Source organism: Tasmannia lanceolata, unplaced genomic scaffold, assembly GCF_043159265.1.
Source record: "Tasmannia lanceolata isolate RefF3 unplaced genomic scaffold, GAP_Taslan_0.1 ptg000012l, whole genome shotgun sequence".
Classification (NCBI taxonomy): Eukaryota; Viridiplantae; Streptophyta; class Magnoliopsida; order Canellales; family Winteraceae; genus Tasmannia; species Tasmannia lanceolata.
In genome coordinates, this window is record NW_027518689.1 from 46,631,754 (window position 1) to 46,652,473 (window position 20,720).

Sequence of the window (20,720 nt, forward strand, 5' to 3'; positions counted from 1 at the left end):
TTACACTCTCTTCTACACTCCTACAAAATCCCCACGTATCTACATACTGTTTTTCTTTTGTTTACTGTTCTAGATACTGTTTTTTCTGCAGAAACATTATCTAGAAATTTCTCTAAGGCTTGAAATTTCGGAAGGGCATTTCGGGTTTGATTCCGCTAGTGCTACGCGTCATCAAACATTAGTAGGGCTTCCCTACTAGGCTTCAGTATCTTGGAGGCAATTCGCGGATCCCCTCTGCACACTACTAGTGGGGGCGAATCTTGTTTTAAGGAAAGTGATATCACGCCTTGAAGCAACAAGTTTCTGTTTTCTATCAACAACAGTACCCTCAATTTTTTCAACAATAGTTACAAATGCCATCTTCTCCAACCTATTTCAAACCCCTCTGGGACTTAACATTTCATCATTAGAAAAAGCATAGGCCCATGTACAACCACTGCTAACACTAGCACATTGACCATTGAAGCCAACTCATTCTTACAAAATTGAGTATAGGATTTGGAGAAATCAAATATAACTAAACAGAGTGATCATCTCTTCATCGCCCTGCTTGCTGGATTCACCACCAGCCTCTTCATCCCCCTGGCCTTTTCATATCCAATCCATCTGCTTACCCATTTCAAAACTTCGTCTCTTTTACTTGCATCACTTCTCTTTACCTTAAGAGCTCTCAGTTGTGTTCCAACTTAAAACTTGGGTGGCTCTCAAGCTTACTTAAAACCTTATACTGATACAATATATTTTCATATGTTATTTAAAACCTTATTTATGTTGAGTTTTCTATAATTATTAAATATCCTATTAATGTAATTCCCTTCATACCTCAGTTCCGGTTAGGGATCGAGCCCGTTCACTATTATTCGTAAGATGGGGAGTTGTGGTTGACCTTTTTCACTAAAAGTAGCTAAATATTTTATACACATAAATTTCAGGAAATGAAAATTTTGCACCTCTTGTAGGATGATTCGAACTCCTTTCACGTGAATTGACGTCAAAAAGCGTCGAAAGCGTGAGAAAGTGTCAGGCTTTAACGCATTTTTGTTGTCAATTCGCATGAAAGCGGTGCGCTTTTTTACGTCAATTCACGTGAAAGGGGTTCGAATCATCCTGGGGGCGAATTTATCATCACCCTAAATTTCTTTATAGCCACTATGTGATTTATTTCTAAAAGCTTTAAGTGCAGTTGGTGCGTTGATAATTAATGCTCTGTAACTTATAATCTCTTATATCTTATTACTTTGACCAAGACCAGTATTCTTCCATATTGGTAATTTGTACTCGCTTAATGATATAAGACATGAGTGCTTTCTAAGAGCCTCTAGCTCAATTGGTCAAGGCTTTGTTCTCCAAACCTATGAGGTTGGAGGTTCAATCCCAACTTGCCTAAAATAAAATAAAAAATGCTTTCTTACCCGACATTGGTCAAAGTACATACAGGTGAAGAGTATTGTTGTTGAAACTTGAAAGTACATATTGTATGTAAGTACATAGTGTAAAGTTTATACAAGTGAAGCGTAATGTTGTTCAAAGTACATATTGTATAAAAGTACATATTGTATAAAAGTACATAGTAAACTGTTTTTACTCTCTTCAGTTGGATTCGTTGCCACGGTCACAACAACCATGGACTTTGGCTTGGCAATGGCGGTGGCACAAATAGCAGATGCAAACAGGACAGCAACATTAGATTCTCGGCTGCCAGTGGCAGTACAACGTCGTTGGATTTTTTTTCTTGCCAGATAAATAGATATAAAGCTGATAGGAAGAGCAAGGAAAAAAGTTGGACGGAGGAACTGTCACGTAGCTGGTTGTAAAGAGGATGGACAATACCTTCATACTCTTTAATACTTAATGTAACATACGGCCGTCAACAACATATATTAATTATTAGACCCTAATTGTACCTTACATATTAAGATTTGTGTCTATTGTTTACACAGTAGGAATTTATGTTGTAGCTGATTTAGAAATTTTAAAGCTTTTTTAATTGATTTTATTTCTTATTTAACTTTGACATAATCTCTAACAATTTAGTCATAAAGCATTTTTTTTTTTTTCTATGAATGATGTGTTGGACCATATGGCTGCCATTATTTTGTTTAGTGGGATTTGCTAAGGTCCATCGCAAAAGGCTTTTCATGGCTGGTTTGTTGCACGTCAGACTAGCCACCTCGTGAATGGAGACAAAAGTTGATGTCTTCACTAACGAGGTGGCTGGTCTGATGTGCAACAGACCAGCCACGGAAACCCTTTTGTGATGGACGCTAGCAATTCCCTTGTTTAGAATATGCAAAATTAAAGAAACTATCAAATGAATTTGATGGATTCTCTCTCTCTCTCCTTTTCTTAATTGTTAATGTATTTGACATCTAAGAAAGGGAATGCAAGGGTATGGTACGCCCTACTGCACAATCGGTCCCATCTTCGATCGATCTGAACAGTCTAAATGATAGTCCTTGAGTTGGATTTTTCATAGCCCCAAATATCACGGCATTCATGTAATCTTTACATCAACTAATACGTATTTGGAATCGTTGAGTGTAAACGGTTGCTATACATAGTTTGTTGCCATGCAAAAAAATGTACATTAATTGATGTTTAAACTGATTGATTTACTTAATTTTTGGCTATTAGGTAATTCAAAGCATGGCCTACCAAATGAATTGTTCAAAATAGGACCCACTGTGAAACATTCCTCAACCTCCAAATAATAGTTGCTTGATCGATGGCCCACACATGGATCGTTAAAATGGAAAAAAGTCCAATATTTCTACATTCGATGCAATGATCATCTCGAAATGGACGGCTCCAAATGTTCAATCAGTGATAATATTGGATTCCTTGACAATATATGCTGGGCCCATCAACATATATCAAGTGTTCTGTAGAGGGTTGGGGTTTTTTATTACAATTTCATGGGGCCTACCAGATGAACGGTTTCGATCATATGCTGGCCCCAAAAGTAAGTTGTTTTCTAGCAACTATAGGTGCCAAGCTACATATGTCAGCATTTATTTGGAATGGCTTGGGGGTGAAATATTAAAAAAGACTAGTGAGCAAAGTCCCACATCGGATGTGGAGTTAGAAGGAGAGCGAAGCAGGCATGTATAAAACAAAGGAAAGAAGAAAGGTGAAGCATACTTACCTGGACGGGGTCTATCGGTGATCAAGAAGGCCGATTGCCTAGGGCAGCTGCTTCCATTGCACTTTGGAGGAGAGCTGTCCTACCATCTCCCCAAGTGGGAGAGTGGACGTCATAATTTGTGATAGAGGGGGTACGCGTTCGCGCGGCCCCTGCCATTATATAAATTCAATATTTTTTTGCTGATTTACATCCCAGTTGTCTGTCATCAACGGCCAGAAGAGAGAAGATCTTATATGGTGTTGTGCATTTTATTGAACGTTCATTTGTTGGGCTGGCTTAGAATCTTTAACCGGTTAAGACGAGCTTTTGGAGGGGTTGCTTATTTGTCATGGCCCAACACTCATGATATTCACACTCTATAAGGATTTTTTCTTTGTTTATATGACAGCCAACTCATCACATGTGCTCCAGTATGAAAGAAAGCCCATGCCACACACGCAGCAATGGAGTATTTCCTACTTCATTGATGTTTAGTCCCACATCGGAAGACAATAAGAAATGCGGGAAGAGAAGTGGTGTATAAAATGAGCGGGCTGCTATTTTTCTAAGCATACCTTTCTCGGCCTTTTGGCTAAGATCAAGTGTAGTATCTGTTCTTATCAGTTTAATATCTGATACGTGGCCCATCGGGTCACATGATATTAATCTAATTTTTTTTGGGGTAGGGTCCACCACCAGTAGCTTGCTATTGGGGGCTCTTAAGCGTCGTCCATGCGTTGCGCTACTGCACAGGCCAGGCACACCCCTCCCAAATCTAATAAAAACATGTAGTATAGTATCACTTCTCTTCTAAGGAGAAATGCTAAACTAACAGGAGGAGCCTTTTTGGATTCACGTCATTTGCCCTCAACTATAACTGCACCACTGTAGAGATAAGAAAGGCTCCGAAGTCGCCCTCAGATATTGCTGTGTCATCCATGCACAAACAAAGCCTCATGAAGAAAGGTGTTGGTAAATGGCAAGATCATACGATTATGACACGTGTCGCTCTGTCGCCGTCCGGGCCTCATCATCACAAGTTATGGAAGGAAATATCCGGCAAAGCCACGCGCGCCGGTAGAGCAGGGGAACGGCTCAATCCTGCAAAGGGAGGTTTTTTCTCCATAATGATGAAAAGGCCCGTGCACCTCCCTTTAAAAGGGAGGGAAAGGAAGAAGAGAGAGATCGAGGTTTTTGGAAAGACTTCCCCTTTTCTCAGCTCCCGCATAACAATCGGAAAAAGAGGCGAGACAACAACAGAGGAGGCTAGGAACTCAATCCTACTCTCCCTGCTAGTCCCCTCCGGCCCAGTCATCCACACACCCAGAAAAGAACCCGCGTCTTGGTCCTGGTAACCCTTATCAAACCCCCTCCTCTTCTCACTGTCCTTTATATTGATTGGTCGAAGGATCTGACTTGGGTGCCGAAGCGGTCGTCCGGGACCTACCCCGGATCCCCTGACCCTCTTTGTTTGTGATTGCAGACCCCGCGGAGGCCCTCTACCGACCGCGCGATCGCAGACCCAGATTCAGACGCCATCAACTTCTTTTAGATGTTGGGCTAAAAAATGGCATCCAATCAATGGCCAACACATGGCATTGGGAAACTCAAATGTTGGAGAGAGTAAAAGGGTAATTCAAAACATCTGATGGAAACCCTAGAAACTATAGACGCCACAGCACAATAATCATGGAAACCTAAAACCCTCGAGACTACAGACGTCACAACAAAATAATCTTAGAAACCTGAACACGAAAATCAACTATAAGGCCCTGGTGATGGCAACCCAAGAGGGGGATGAGTTGGGTTTTAGAAAATTTTCCACTCATTAAAAATTAATTAACAAATTAAGACAAAAGAACAATTTTGACAATTCAAACAACCAAAATCTAAGTGCAAATAAAAGGTTGCACCATAGATTTTTATACTGGTTTGGTCCAATCCCGGACCTACATCCACTCCACCATAGACCATTGGTGGCTTTTATTAAACTGATTTTCTTAACTTGGGTGAAGATCAAACGGCTACAAAACAGAGATGGTTCCGTGTCTCCTCCACTTGCCATCGGCGATAGTTCTGTGTCTCCCCACTTGCCGACGACGACGGCCCCACATCTCTTAACAGTTGCCAAATATAAACAAGAATATAAAAAAACAAAGAAAGTCTCACGAGGCAAATATCACACGAAGCTCATAACAAATCTCTCTCAAAATGATTTACAAGTTGGATCCTAGATCTAATCCCTTCAATATTCACCACTTTGAAGCACAAGGGTGTTAATCACTCTTTAATATTGTTCAAAATATGTTTTGGAGTGTTTTAAAACATCCATAAGGTAAAACATCCATTTTATAGAGTATCAAGTCAAAACTAGCCATGTAGGCTCCTCCAACGGCATTTAAAAATCTAGATTTCCATGTTCGGACCCCAAGCACTTCTTCGGGAGCCTGAGCAACAGTGCTAGAATTTTTTTGTTTTGTGCAATAATCTTAGAAAATTCATATATATCTCGTTTCTTATCGGATTTCGATGATGTTGTGCTCTATGAAAAGCCAAGGGAGAGTACTTTCTGCTAAAAATATCTTCAAAAATATTTTAAAATTATCTAGACCCATTATCCATAAGATAATGGCCCATGGACAACCAACCAAGTGCCTTTTTGTTTCTTTTCCATTCCAAGCCCTCTTTAGGCACTTGGGCTTTTGATCCACTCGATTTCCCTTATTATATTAAGTTCTTTGGGGCCACTTTGGGTACCCTTGAGTGCCTCTAAGTGAGATTCATTTACGGTTTTAGATTTATACAATCTAATACAAGACTTTGAATCTTTCATTGATCTTTAATCTTTAAGTACTATTGATCTTCTTCATGGATCTCTTCTTCTTTCCTTTAGATCACTTTGATTTTCATGAATGGTCCAAGCCTTGATCCATGCTCCTTGATTTTTTTTCCTTGAATGAATTTTCTCTTCAACTCAAACACAAAATTCATTAGTAAAAACATAATAAATCAACTTGTGTTTGGAATCATCAAAACAAGATTAGAAGAGATTGCCAAGGGTTTAACCATTGGGGTTCCAATCTCCCTCTTTTTTATGATGATAACACACATGGTGATTTACCAATAAGCTCTCTCGAAATATATGTATTAAAGCAACTAAGAATTTCATTGAATATAAAGCTTTAAAACAATGTTCAATTTCTCTCCCCCTTCTTCGTCAACAAAAAGAAGCAAGAGATTCCCTACAAGGCATTACTCGCAAAGTGGACGCACTGAATGTGAACCGTTGCTGTAGATAATTTTTTCCTGTCCATATTTATTATTTAACGGTAAAAAATCCACATTGGTTGATGTTTAAATTGTGTGATTAACTTAATTTTTGGGTCGTATGGAATTCAAATAAAGACCTACCAAATGAATCATTCAAGATGGGACCTACTGTGCGGTGGTGTGTGCCCTCTTTTTATTCCAATGACTGTGCTTCATCGACTGTTGATCTCAAAATGGACGGCTCCAATCATCCAATTAGTAAGAACTTTGGATTCCTATACAATGTAGGGCAGATCACATCCATTGGTAAGCTACTTAAATCCAACACCTGCCAAGTGTCTTATGGAGGAGTGGGCTATTGTCTAAAGATTTAATGGGGCCTTTTAGATGAATGGTCTCGATCTTGTGATGGCCCCACTAGTAAAGTGTTTTCTCCCAAGGGAACTGTTATACTCGCCCTCTGTTTCTTCCCTGGGACGGCCCTCTCTTGTGTATTTATGAGTACTAATTTACACTACAAGAGGTGGCCTAGTGAAGAAAAGGGGCCAATCTATTATATCCCTTCCCATTTTATAAAAGAGACTTGGGAACATAGTCCCACATCGGATGTGGAGACAAAGGAAAGACAAAGTGGGAGTCTATAAAAAAAGAGGGAAGAAGAAAGATGAAGCATACTTACCTGGACGGGGTCTATCGGTGATCAAGGAGGCCGATTGCCTAGGACAGCTGCTTCCATTGCACTTTGGAGGAGAGCTGTCCTACCTTCTCCCCAAATGGGAGAGTGGACGTCATAATTTGTGATAGAGGGGATACGCGTTGAGGACTTGTATGGTGTTCTGCATATATAAAACAGTTGTGATCAATGGTGACCATCAACTCTGAGAAATGTGAAAATTAAGACTGATGAATTAGTCAAAAAAAATCATGAGGGAACCCACATGGCCTTGGTCCCATGCCGGCCATACGTTATGTGCCCCCAGATTATATGTTAGCCTGCGATAAGTCAGGTTAGCCATATTATCAAGTAGGTATCCTAGAGTTTCTAGGATGTTTGGTTGCACAAAAGCCAGGGTGGCTTAGGAATTTTGCTTGGCATTTGAGTGCCATGTCGCCAAAATCCCTTCTTTTGATGCCAATATATAGCATTAGAATCCCTGGAAACTTTCAAGGATGTCTACTAGTTAATTATTGCCATGTGTCACCCTTGTCTCCTTATAATATCCAAGCCCAAAGTCACAAAAAGTTAGAATTTTGCTTGGATTAGTTGGGAATGCTGCATTTTCTCCCCCCCCCTCTCTCTCTCTCTCTCTCTCTCTCTCTATATATATATATATATATATATATATATATATATATATATATATATATATATATATATATATAATGTCACCCCCTACCACTACTCTATGTGGTTGACAACCAAACACTACTTATTCCACTATTCTCCAAGGTAAGTTCCAAGCCAATGCTTGTCTCGTGCTTGTTAACTGCTTATTCCAGGCTTAGGGGTTTTCCTTAGCACATCAACAAAATCCCTTGTTTGGTTGCTAATATCGCATTGAAATCCTAGAGGCTACCAAGGATATCTCATGATTAATCATTGCATATCTGCTGATGTGTCATCCTTGTCTCCTCCTAAAGAAATTCAAGTAAAAATCTACCTTTGGTTGCCAGTATCGCATTGAAATCCTAAAGGCTACCAATGATATCTCATGATTAATCATTGCATATCTGATGTGTCATCCTTGTCTCCTCCTAAAGAAATTCAAGCCAAAAACCATAAAAGGTAGATTTTTACTTTTATTTATTGGGAATCATTCTTTTCTCTATCTTTCTCTATCTTCTTTCTCCATATTGGTAATGACACTCCCTAACACTACAAGGATGACAACCAAACACTACTTACCACTATTCTACGAGGTAAGTTCTATGTAAATCCAATGCTCGTCTCCTCCATGTAGGCCACTTGCACCACTACTCTATGAGGCAAACACCTGATTTTTGCTCTCCCTCAGTAATGGATCAGGATTTTCTACCCGAGAGTGAAGTAGTAGTCGTAGGGTTCTTTTGCCCAACGATTTTCTGATTCCTCTCTAGAAGACTACAGCTACAATATTCAATGGTCATACTACTGGAAATTGCAATTGCAGATCCTCCATTGTTAATGCTCGGTTCCAAAAAAAGATCAACAATTAATATTGAACCAAAGTAGGTTGCAAGAACATATGACTGCAATGAACAATGCACCTGCGACCATCGCATCACAACACTGAACATTGTGGTCACAATGTGTAGGTCTGGATCCGGGATAGTAGGGTCTCTTTCGCACTCACAAGGTTGTAGGCTTGCTGGTTGGTTGTCGGCGTTTGCTCGGTTCTGATGAGTGTGTTTGCTTTTCTCGCTTTTCCGTGAACTTGGAGTAGGAAACCCGAATCCACAAAAAAATGATTGACCAGAGTCACCACCTAGGTTAGGGCCTAGGACCTATAAGTTACTCTGCGAACTAAGTCCAATTTCTCATATGATTGGGCCGTTGCATGATTACGAGAACGAAAGGTGTTAGGCATCATTCTCGCCCGGTGAAAACCTATCTTGAACATTATTTACTTAAGTCCTAACTAGTAAGGGTTATAAGTTTTTACTAAGGTGATTTATGCAAAGGAAGTTAGTTCACCTAGTATTTTATGAAGTTAGTTTAGTCGTTCACAGTATATACTCATGCGGGCCAGGAGTTTTTGCTGTTCACAGTTTAGACTCGTGAGGGCCAGGAGTTGATCATAAATGCCTAGCTACATTCTTATGTGCCTAGCACGGGATCTATATGCCTGAGTATGATTTGACTGTGCCTGAGGGTTGAAAGACTGACTGAGAATTGGATGTTCTAGGTGCTAAGTGCTTGATGAGTGCAGGTTCCTATATGCCTAGCATGCTTATTCTAGTATGATCATAGAAGTAATGCAAGAGAGCCTAATGGGATTGGGAATAAGAGTAAGGCTTAGAGTACAGGTTGAGGATTGGGGATAAGATGAATCTAAGGATTAGGTATCATTGGATAAGGTATTTTAGGTTTAGGTATCCTAGGTATGGGTTCTAGGATAGGGTTTTCTAGATTTGGATATCCTAGGTTTGGGTTCTAGGATTTGGGTTATGAATCTAGCTCAAACAGTTTAATGATTTGACATGACTAGAGACGATCCTAAGTGCATCTATGAATGTTCAATGAGGTTATTGTGGAAGAACCATTGATTGGTTTACCATGTATTTACTTATAGATTTTGTTCGTGCCTTTAATCAAATCGAAGATAGTACGTTAGAGTATATACCTTGAAAAGCAGTAGAATGACATTTATTAATCAATAAAGATTTATTTCATGACATGAATGGGTAATTATATTAATGAATGTGTGTGATGTGCTTATTTTATGACACATGTTCGTCCTTAGGTAGCATAGTAGAAATGTCATGCTCAAAGGATTCACAAATCCAAGGGAGCAAGGAAATATGACATCTATGTTCTATGCAAGCCTTAATAGTTCCTAGTTCAGAAAGAGACTGGACACTCTTTCTGTATACAACTAGCACCAATCTTGCCTACATGCACGTGTTGTGAGGTGACTTATCTAGGTCATCTGGGTAGTAGAACCTAAGCAAGAAGAGTGGGTGCGACGATTGGATCGCACAATCGAACCAGATCAAATAAAGAACAACTAGTGGACAAGAGAGTATAAAGTTGTTCTTCCAGATAAGACCCTTCGCATGTTCTTAGACCCGATGGATCATACTGGTCTATCGGCCCATTCTAGGGTCTTAGTCTACCTCATATTGATTCTAGTTTAGAGTCACATTCGGATAGAGCTATATCCTAGAGCAAACCCTCGAGACCAATAGTGATACTCAACAAGGGATTTTTTACCCTAAAATTTAGGTATCGACATCTACAATTTTGACAGAGCAGTAGGCCTATTAAATGGCCTGGCCAGACGGATTTGATAAAAGGTTTATTCGAATGTTTTATGAAACATTAAAATATTTTCAATGGATTTTACAAATGTATTTGGAGGCCGAACACCGCTTAACCAAAATAGTATACCATGAGTGGACCAAGGAGGTAAGAGATGTCCACCCTGTATGACTCAACTCAGTAGATGTAGTCAAGAAGAAAGGACTTGCATATACAAGATGTGATTAGGGGTAAGATGATCTAACAGTCATCTTCAGGGTTACGTCTCGATGGAGGCCACTTACCTAATGCGAGTATAGTTTAACTACAAAGCGAGATTGAGTGGGGCCCACCATAGGGTTCTACAGGATCGACTGTCGGATCCCTGCGACGATCCTACTCATAACTTGGATGACCCGATAGCATCCCAACGGATCAAGGTTCCGCATTTTATGTAATTGCACGGACGGATACGATTCGTTTGATCAATGTGGATATTAATTAAGTATATATATATATATATATATTAAGTATATATATATATATATATATATAGAGAGAGAGAGAGAAGTGTTGGTGCGCTTAAGTTTTTAAAATGTTTCCTACTGCTCTAAATGTTTGGGTCCCACATACAGGAACCAATAGGAAACATTTTAAAAGCTTCAGCTCACCATTTTTTGGTGCGCTGCAACATTTTTCTCATATATATATATATATATATATATATATGAGAAAACGGTTCCTACACACATGTGTAGATAAGTTATCTACACACTATCTTAAAATACAGTGGGGGCCCACATTGTTTGGGTGATCCAAACCATTCATTTTTAAGGCCCTCTCATAGATAGGGTGTCCACAAAAAATCAGATCCATAGGATCATCCTAACCATTCGAACTTTGGAGGCAAAAAATGGACTAATTTGTGAAGGTTTAAAGACATCCATTTTACCTCCACAAATCGTAGGGTTAGGATGATCCTATGGATCTGATTTTTTGTAGACACCCTATCTATGTGAGGGCCTTTAAAATGGATGGCTTGGATCACCCAAACAATGTGGGCCCCCACTGTATTTTAAGCTAGTGTGTAGAGAACTCTCTACACATATGTGTAGGAATCGTTCTCTCTCTCTCTCTCTATATATATATATATATATATATATATATATATATATATATATATATATATATGAGAAAAGTATAGCTACACCGACGCCTTAAAATACAATGAGCCCCACATTGTTTCGGTGATGCAAACTATTCATTTGATGGACCCTCACATAGATATGGTGTGCCCAAAAAATCAGCTCCATAGGATCATCCCAACCCTACGATTTGTGGAGGCAAAAATGGACGTGTAAAAGCCTTCACAAATCTGTCCATTTTTGCTGCCACAGTTTGAAGGGTTGGGATCATCCGATGGAGCTGATTTGGGCACACCCTATCAATGTGAGGGCCTATCAAATGAATGGTTTGGATCACCCAAACAATGTGGGCCCACTGTATTTTAAGCCATTGGTGTAGCTAAGTTAACTACATGTATGTGTAGCTTCACTTAACTATATATATATATATATATATATATATATATATATATATATATTAATAGTTAACAAGAGACAATGAGAGAATTTTTCGATAACAAATTGGAGCCGAAATAACTCCCACTGGATGCGAGTTAGTAATTAATTAAATGGACAATTAATTATTCATTTATTATATATTATTATATATTATTAATATGATTATTAATAAGTATAATAATGTGATATTTAAATGAGGATAGTTATTCCCAAACCGGTTTTGCAAAAGTTGCAGAATTGGAGCGGAATGAGGAATTGGGATAGAACTACACATTTGGATAAGCTTGGTGGGGCCCACCACACGCCCAAAACAGTTGGAGAGCTGGGGAAAACGTTCCCAATTGCTTAAGGACTTTGAGTTGCACTCAAACTCCTCTTGGATAAGAATTGCTAAATTTTAAGATCTACAAAGCAAGCAATTTATCACTAATACCAACTCTTATGAGATAAGACTAAAGAGAGCTGGAGTGTTACTTCAATACACGTTCCCTAAGGATTCTTAGGCGTCCCCACAAAGCCTTGGATGTTTGGGAGGAGTCACAATTCATCAAGGAGTCTTAATGCAACTAGTCTTCGTATTGGATAAGAATTGGGAGAGATAAATAAGGGGATGATCAAACCAAACTCTTATTATTATTATTAAAGAGAGGGGGCTAAATGAATTATCAGAGTATTCCATCTCCAAAATTCCTCAGCCAATTTTTCTCTCCTTGGAAAATCATTTTTCACACACACACTCTCTCTCTCTCTCGCTCTCTCTCTCGCTCTCTCTCTCTCTGTGTTCATCTTCTCTAATTGTTAGAATTTCACTCCATAGTTTCAAAGAGAAAGGATTCCAATTCAATTCTCTGATCTTTATATCAAAGGTACGATTAGATCAGACCTTAAAGAAGTGAATAAGTGTTATTTACATCCACAATCAACGGTGCAAAGAAAAGAATCTATCAGTTCAATTTGCGGGGTTCGCGGCATTGAGAATGATCGCAACCGTTCGAGGGGTAAATTAAGCAACATAGTTCCTTGATTTCTTCTTCAAAGAGGTATTTCTTTATGTTTAATTAACATAATTAATTAATCTACACTCTAGGATCTTGGGCAAAAGCAAAATCGAAAAGAAAATTTAAAATTCTATGCAATTTTATTCCGCTGCGTATAGCGATTTTGCCGGAAGGGGATAACCTTCCTTCAGATAGAACATTGAAAGTTGTCTTCGAATCAACCGTATCGGCTGCCTGTCGGATTGTAGTCCCACATGCCATGTGCAACTTAGTACCTAGTTTAGAATCTAAGTATGAATTTTGCATGACTCCTACGAGACTTAGGTTTTGCCTTAACTAGATGGGCTAAAATGAAAATTGGGTTTGTTTCATTCTAGAATGCATAATTCCTAATGCAGGTGGACTCTGGTTTTGAGTGGCTACACCCCACTCACCGATTATTTTCCCCCTCTGATCCTACTTTTTATAAACGGCAAAACTAATGTACGAAGATTGAATTTTTCAGTAAGGAACGGTGCCTGACACTTTCCATACGTGTAACCAAGCAATGTACCCAATCGCTGGGAATCGCTGGGAGCATTGATTGGAAATACAGAGTCATAAAACGGGTCCAAGGCCCAATCCTAAGTGGCTACTCTAGTCTAATCCCCACCGGATTCTGTTTTACATCCGAATTCACGTGGGGAAGGAAATGTGGTCCATTCTTTGGTCTCCAACCCAGGGGAAGGATTACACTTACACAAGCGTAGAAAAACCGCTGAAAACCATTTAAGAAAAAAAAAAAAAAAAAAATGAAAGAAAGAAAGCACAGAGAGCGCCCGATTGTGGGAGTGGGTCCACGATAGTGAGGGGAGGGATGGGATCATCCTATAGAAATTATTTTTTGGGCTCAAACTATTAACCTTGTGGTCCATCAAATGGACGGTCTGGATCATCCCATAGTGGGTCCGTACAGTACTATTTGAAAAACTACTGGACTATAAGGGCTTACACCATGTAAAAACTCAATAAATCCACCCTAATGTTGGATTACAACAGGGGGAAAAAGTTCGTATGGAACTGTCTTCTTTTGCACTGTCTATTGAGCTGCTGAAGTTTTAGGGTTCTTAAGTTTTTGCTTCCATTCCAAAAAATGCAGAGCAACCCATGCCTGGAAGCATTTCTAATCCCTCTCAATGTCTCAAACTTGTAAGTTCTATCAATACCCTTTGATTCTTTTCAGTAAATGTTTCGTTTTCTCTATAGAAGAGTACTCCTTTTCCGGACTAAAGGTTCAACAAACAATGCTTATTTTCTCCAAAACCCGTCTCCCAAATCCTTTTCTAAAGTCCCCAACAACACAAATCAACCATCTTTTGCAGTCTCTTACCTCATGAATTCGTGTGGGTTGTCACCAGAAGCGGCACTTGTAGCTGCCAAAAGACTCCATTTTCAAACCTCAATAAAACCAGACTCTGTTCTTAGTTTATTCAAAAGCCTTGATTTTACAGAAACCCACATCACAAATCTCATTACCAAGTGCCCAGCAGTACTCTTGGCAGATCCAAACAAAACTCTAAAGCCTAAAATTGAGTTCTTCTATGGTTTGGGCCTTTCGGGCCCCGCCCTTGAGAAGCTCATCTCTTTATCCCCAAACCTCTTACATACAAGCTTACAGAATCGAATCATCCCTTGCATCAATTTCCTTAGAACTTTCCTTCACACCAACGACCGTATCATTCTTGTTATTAGACGGGCCACTCGTATTTTAATGTTAAAACCACAAAATCTAATGGGACCCAATATCTCAATGTTGATTAATCATGGTGTACCTGAATCGAATGTTATAAAATTGATCACATCACAACCTAATGTACTGTTGTCAAAACCCGAACGGTTGAGCAAGGCAGTTGTGGTGGTTAAGGGCATGGGGTTTGATACTTCAAGTTCAACATTTATTTATGCAATCTGTACGATGTTGGCGATGAGCAAATCCACTTGGGAAGGGAAATTGGAAGTTTATAGGAGCTTGGGTTGGTCTGAGGATGACATTCTTTCAGCATTTAGAATGCAACCCAATTGCATGCTAATATCAGAGAAGAAGTTATGGAAAGTGGTGGATTTCTTTGTGACCAAAATGGGTTGGAAGTCATCAGATCTTTCAAGAAACCCAAATTTTCTCTTGCTTAGCTTCGAGAAAAGGATTGTTCCAAGATGTTCGGTTTTGCGGATTCTAATGTCAAATGATCTGATAAAGAAGGAGAGCATAAGTAGGGCGTTGCAATGTACAGAGAAGGACTTCTTGAGAAAAATTATGTTGAAGTACCAAGAGAAAATTCCTGAAATACTTGAGGTGTACCAAGGTAAGATGAGACTTGTAGGATTAGACTTGGACTCATAAATTGTAGAATGTTTGTTTCACAAGTTTGGAAAGCAATATCTTGTTCCTTTCTGATACTTTCTGTTGAATGCGTTAATTTTATTCAATATGTTTGGTTTTAATATAAGCCTTTTCTAATTCTTTGGAAGAAAATATTATTTCATTTCTTACCTATTTCTTAAAGCCTTCTTATTGCTTGTCTATGCTGGGACCTGTGATAGATAGTGTTGTGGGCTGTTAGTTATCACTCACCAGCAATTTATTTAGTGACTAAGCTGAATTTAGAAGAGTTTCTATTGATAAGATTTAGTTAAGACTAGTCCAGAAGCCCGTTTGAATAACATTCTTTTAGTTAGAAGCTTCTTGTCTTCTCTATTAAGAATCATATAAAGCTCATTGTTCCAATCTGTTGGCCAAAATCCCGACATGTCCAATCGTAAATTGCACCTTAAATCTCTCTCTCTCTCTCTCTCTCTCTCTCTCTATATATATATATATATATATATATATATATATATATATATATATATATAGGGATTTGCTAGGGTCCATCGCAAAAGGCATTTCGCGGCTGGTCTGTTGCATGTCAGACCAGCCACCTCGTGAATGAAGACAGCAGCTTTTGTCTCCATTCACAAGGTGGCTGGTCTGAAATGCGACAGACCAGCCGCAAAATGCCTTTTGCGATGGACGCTAGCGAGTACATTTTTTAAGATCAACTCTACCTTAATGTTTATCAACTTTTAGCATATTATTCTTTTTCTTTTCTCTTTACAAAACACAATCATCAAAGAGTGATAGATTTGTGTATCAAATTTCTCATGCTGTTTGAGATACCTCAAGTGGTAGGAACATCTGTTCACATTGCTTAACTGACTTTTGAAGACCAAACCGACACTGTTTTTTCTGTTGACTCCGCTTGCAAATTTTCCATTGTGATATGGAATCTTTATGATTTGTATCGTCTCAATAACTCATAGAGAATCACACAATCATCTTCAATTCTGGAGACAATAGGGTAGTATCGAGTCAGCACTTGTTATTGATGTGGTTTAGGCCTTAGTTTTATTTATTGACTTGTTTTATTCAAACACTTTATTATACTTAAAGACTGAAGTTATTTGTTATGTTTTATTGGACCTTGATGCAGAGAATGTCCGCATCACTACCCATTGCCCAATACCCTGACCTAACTCAAAAGCCCGTGGCCATTTACCCAAGTCCTTAAACCCCAAAACTATTTAAAGTTTAAACCCTCTCCCCAACCCTAAGAGGATTAGATAAGTGAAAGAAAACAAAACCAACAACTTCTGTGCAACTACCCCATTACCCTTAAGTCTTAACCCCCCCCCCCCCCCCCCCCTGTATGGGCCACCTTTCTTTATCATACATGTAACTTCTTCACTCACTGGAAGCCATCGGATCAGTTGTTCCGTGATCGTGCACTGCACTTCCCCACGCCCCCTTTAAAGTAAGCTTCTTTACCTTGTCTCTTTCCCTAGTCTTCTATGCCTTCTCTCTTCTTCTTTCTACAGTTCTCTCTCTTTCCTTGTTCTCCTCCCCTCGTATCTTCTCTTACTTTGTTCCTTGCCAATTCGACCCTCAACCCCCCACCGTTGTTTTCCTTCTCCCTTATACCCTACCTGGATTGATCCTAGACTACCGACCCACTTACCCAGCCATACCTTTCCCACATCCTCACTGTTAATCACGCAAAGAAAATTAAGATAAAATCAGAGGAAGGAGGTCGGGTTCGGGTCGGGTTGCCAAGGCATCAACCCTAACCCAACCCGAAATTAAATCAGGTTGGCTTTTCCCAACCCAACCTGAGCCAAAATCGGGTTGAATCCGTCAGGTTTAGGTTGAGCCCAACCCAAGTTGCACGCCTAGTAGAATGAGAAGTTAAAAGGGAGGAGAGAAGTGTTTGATTTGTCTAGAAGAATAGTGGAATAGTGGTGTTTGGTTGTGCGACTCTCGCAAAGTAGTGGAAAAAGTAGGGATGTCATTACCAAAATAATAGTGAAGAGAGAGAGAAAGACGGGACCTTTTCCACTATTCTTCTACCCAAAATTTAACATTTTGGTAGAATTTGGTTTGAAGATGAGTATAGGGGAAATTAGTGCGCATGGGCGCCACATGTTTAAAAAAGCAATGATGTCTAGAACATGTTGGGGAGTTAAATGGAACTTCAATGCAATATTGGCAACCAAACAAGGAATCGGTATTCACTGGCAATTGAAATTCCAATGAATGCCGAGCGTTTGCGCTACCAAACATAAAGAGTCTAGGGTGGTCCGATGTGGAAATCTTCGATGCTTTTAGGTGGGATGCCAATGTACTTGACATGCCCGGAGAACAAGATAAGGATCAATGAATTTCTTTGTGAATAAGCTCAAATGGAGGCCTTCTATGGTTTCATATCATTCAGAGCTTTTAATTAGGGTTATTCCAAGAATAAAGTTTGGAGGATTTTGATGTCAAAGGACTTGGTTAGGGAAGAGGAAGAGCTAATTTATACGCTGGATCTGACCGAGAGTAAATTCTTAAAGAAATATGTGACTGAGGAAGTTCCTTATCTTTTCAAGCCATACGAGGGTGAGCTAGAATTTGGTTGGTTGGATACCACAAGGTGAAAGAAAAAAGAGTTGATAGAATTCAGAAAGTGTGCATGTCCTAAAACACTAGAATTTTTTTTATTTTTTGTAATGTATATGCTTCTTCCAAGCAGCTTTTGTTCTACATTTCCTCCATTACTGATGGGTTTTGCATTTTTGGCTATTAATTCTAGATATTTTTCCTGATCTGCAATGTAATTTGCATGCTTTTTGTCATGAATGGTGATGATGATTAACTGCAGCCTCTGTTAACTAAGTCCATATTGGGTATGATTCTTTAATTAATTTTCAAAAAAATAGACTTCTTTTTTTCCCTTTTGCTATGTCAATTTAAGTATCATACATGGCAAAAAACCATCATATCTGTGAAATGTAGATAACTTTTCTAGAAGATTTGTTATCCTTGCTAACTGACTTCATTGTCTATTGTTTCTGTCTATGCTATTCTTAAGTTTACATTTCTTAGGATTTGTATTGCATAAAATACAAAGCTATCTTCATTTTTTCAATGAATAACCCTCATTTTAGACATTGATCTGAATACTTTAATTCTTGATTGTTGGATATGGGTGAAGATTTGCTTTGGGAATGTACTTCAAATACAGAAAGTTATGTTTTTTTTAATGATTACAAAACAGAAAGTTATGTTAATTCCTTGGATGGATAGCCCTCTTATATAACATGTTGGTCACAATACAATGTAGCTCAAAAACAGAAAGTTATGGTAATGGGGTTGAGCCTCTAGCTCAATTGGTTAAGTCTTTGGTTTTCAACCTTGAAGTCAGAGATTCAGTCCCAGTTACGTATAAAAAAAAAGTAAGTTTTGTTAATTCCTTGGATGAATAGCTTTGTTGAGATATAATGAGACACAGAATACATAAAGATTGATCGGTCGATACCTACCCAAATTTATGTTCATTCATTGATTGTCCCTGAGTGATGCATCTGTGAACGTTGTTCTTTATCTTTCGACACTCTTATTGTTTCTGTTTGTTGTCAAATTGAATTATCTGACTTATGGTAATGCAAACTCTTCTATTTTTCAGATTTCCATACAATCATTAGATAATATTGGTTGCCAAGTAACATGCCCTTTAATTAGTTTCATGTTTTTTATTAGTTTCATATTTTGCTTGCAGCTTTGCTGTCCTCCAATAATGGAAATAGACATAGAATGGTCGTAATAAACTAAAAATAATGATCACAGATAACCATGAGAATAAGAAAGGATTGTAAGGAAAAAGTAGGACCAAGAAAACATAAACAATTTGGAATCGTTTTTTTAACACTTTAAATTGCTATTTGGTGTTATTGATACTGTAATTACTTAAATTTTCGTCAAAAAACCATTTTATGATTTTGATTTTTCTAGGTATGTATTTTATCAAATTTCACATTGAAATTGAAATTGACAATGTTTTTTCATTATGTTCAATTTGATTATCAGGTTCTGAATCTTCTGATCCCTTGTCTTGATTTTTTTAACCTTGTAAGACTTTGTTACATTGCTTTTATCAATTTGGATTGAGTTGAACAAAGCAGTTTTTAAGCTCTAAAATCCTTGACTCCAATCCTAGTTGTTCTAAATTGGTATCTCAAAACATATCATAATGGATCTGAATCTAGCTGCACAAGTGAAATGAATTCACTGGTGGATTCTATTTTTCCTTTTCATAGGCATAAAGAAAACTACTTTTGGTGGAAAATAAAATGAACAGCTAGAACTGGATGAATTGTCAAAAATGAAAGGAAGATGCACAACATACTGGAAAGCCACTGGAAAATAGCAAAAAAATCGCTTTTTTAATTTAGCCAAAGAATGATTGCCCTTCCAAGATAGATGATGACGATAAAAATAAAAATAAAAACCTCCAGTTTTGATCAAGAAGATGCTGCGAAGATGGTATTATGTTTGGTTTTATATCTTTGATTCCAAAAACATAGAAGGCGTGGACTGCGTGATGCGGACTGGTTTTAAACAGCTTCCAGCCGGGACGATGTTTCTTAGATTCTGGTGATGAGTTGATGACAATCCAAAAACAATAGTGATGTTTTCTGCATGACATTTTGAGGTTTTCCAACGACATTTAGGGCATGTTTGGTTACCATTAATTTTTTTTTTTCATGATAAGCCAATTGATGTTTTCTGTTGGGAGGGTGAAGTCGCTAAAAATCAGGGAACAAAAATCAGGAAACTAGTGTCTCCAAGTGTGAGAAGTAGGAAACAAAAAACTATACTCAAAAGGGAATTGCTAACGCCCATCGTAGAAGGCATTTCGCGGCGGATGGTCTGTCGCATGTCAGACCAGCCGTGAAATGCCTTTTGCAATGGACCCTAGCAAATCCCCTCTCAAAATAGTATATACTTTTTCTTGATTTTTAGCCACTTCTCACCCTCATATAGTGCCATCTCAAATCTCTCCTCCCACTCTCCCGGCTCTTCTCTCACCACTTGTAGAGTTGTAGGCACTAATTTATCATGACATGGCCTTTGTCGAAGAGAATCAGTAAATGACAGGCGAGGATTCCTGTAGATGATGCTGGAAACGGTCTGCTCCCGAGAAAGTTCACCCATAATTTGCTACCTGGTCACCACTGTGAGAGAATGAGTGAGCATGGTAGCTTTTGGCCACAAGGAAGGATCAATAATAAGATTTTTTTGGTTGTGTGTGAGAGAGTAGAAAAAAATTGGCAAATTTATCAACCTCCCCGAAATAATCTCATTTGCAAACAAAGACCCATTGCGGTGGTAGTATTCAGGCGTGTTCGGTAACGCCTCCCATTCTCGCCTGTAGAATCCGGCAGAAGCAGATTGTGGAAGCGAACTCCGA

At 38.6% G+C, this 20,720-nt stretch overlaps 1 protein-coding gene and 3 non-coding genes across 4 annotated transcripts; all 4 read left to right on the top strand.

Moving 5' to 3' along the window:
- The first annotated feature begins 3,137 nt into the window (after positions 1 to 3,137).
- On the top strand, positions 3,138 to 3,297 carry LOC143889152 (U1 spliceosomal RNA). Its single transcript, XR_013254769.1, has one exon. It is a non-coding gene; the product is annotated as a U1 spliceosomal RNA (small nuclear RNA).
- Positions 3,298 to 3,695: 398 nt separating this feature from the next.
- LOC143889002 (U2 spliceosomal RNA) lies at positions 3,696 to 3,893 on the top strand. The gene has a single exon (XR_013254631.1). It is a non-coding gene; the product is annotated as a U2 spliceosomal RNA (small nuclear RNA).
- A 3,172-nt stretch (positions 3,894 to 7,065) lies between these two features.
- Positions 7,066 to 7,223, top strand: LOC143888992 (U1 spliceosomal RNA). The gene has a single exon (XR_013254622.1). It is a non-coding gene; the product is annotated as a U1 spliceosomal RNA (small nuclear RNA).
- A 7,064-nt stretch (positions 7,224 to 14,287) lies between these two features.
- LOC143888886 (transcription termination factor MTERF8, chloroplastic-like) lies at positions 14,288 to 19,365 on the top strand. Its single transcript, XM_077393274.1, has 2 exons — positions 14,288 to 15,257; positions 19,337 to 19,365. The coding sequence occupies exons 1-2, from the start codon at positions 14,288 to 14,290 to the stop codon at positions 19,363 to 19,365; spliced, it is 999 nt and encodes a 332-aa protein (XP_077249389.1).
- The last annotated feature ends 1,355 nt before the right edge of the window (positions 19,366 to 20,720 follow it).

Excerpts from the sequence above, each read along its gene's own strand:
- LOC143888886 (XM_077393274.1), top strand. The coding sequence starts at position 14,288 with ATGAATTCGTGTGGGTTGTCACCAGAAGCGGCACTTGTAGCTGCCAAA. Across the intron at positions 15,258-19,336 it reads AATACTTGAGGTGTACCAAG|GTTCTGAATCTTCTGATCCC; the intron begins GTAAGATGAGAC and ends TTTGATTATCAG.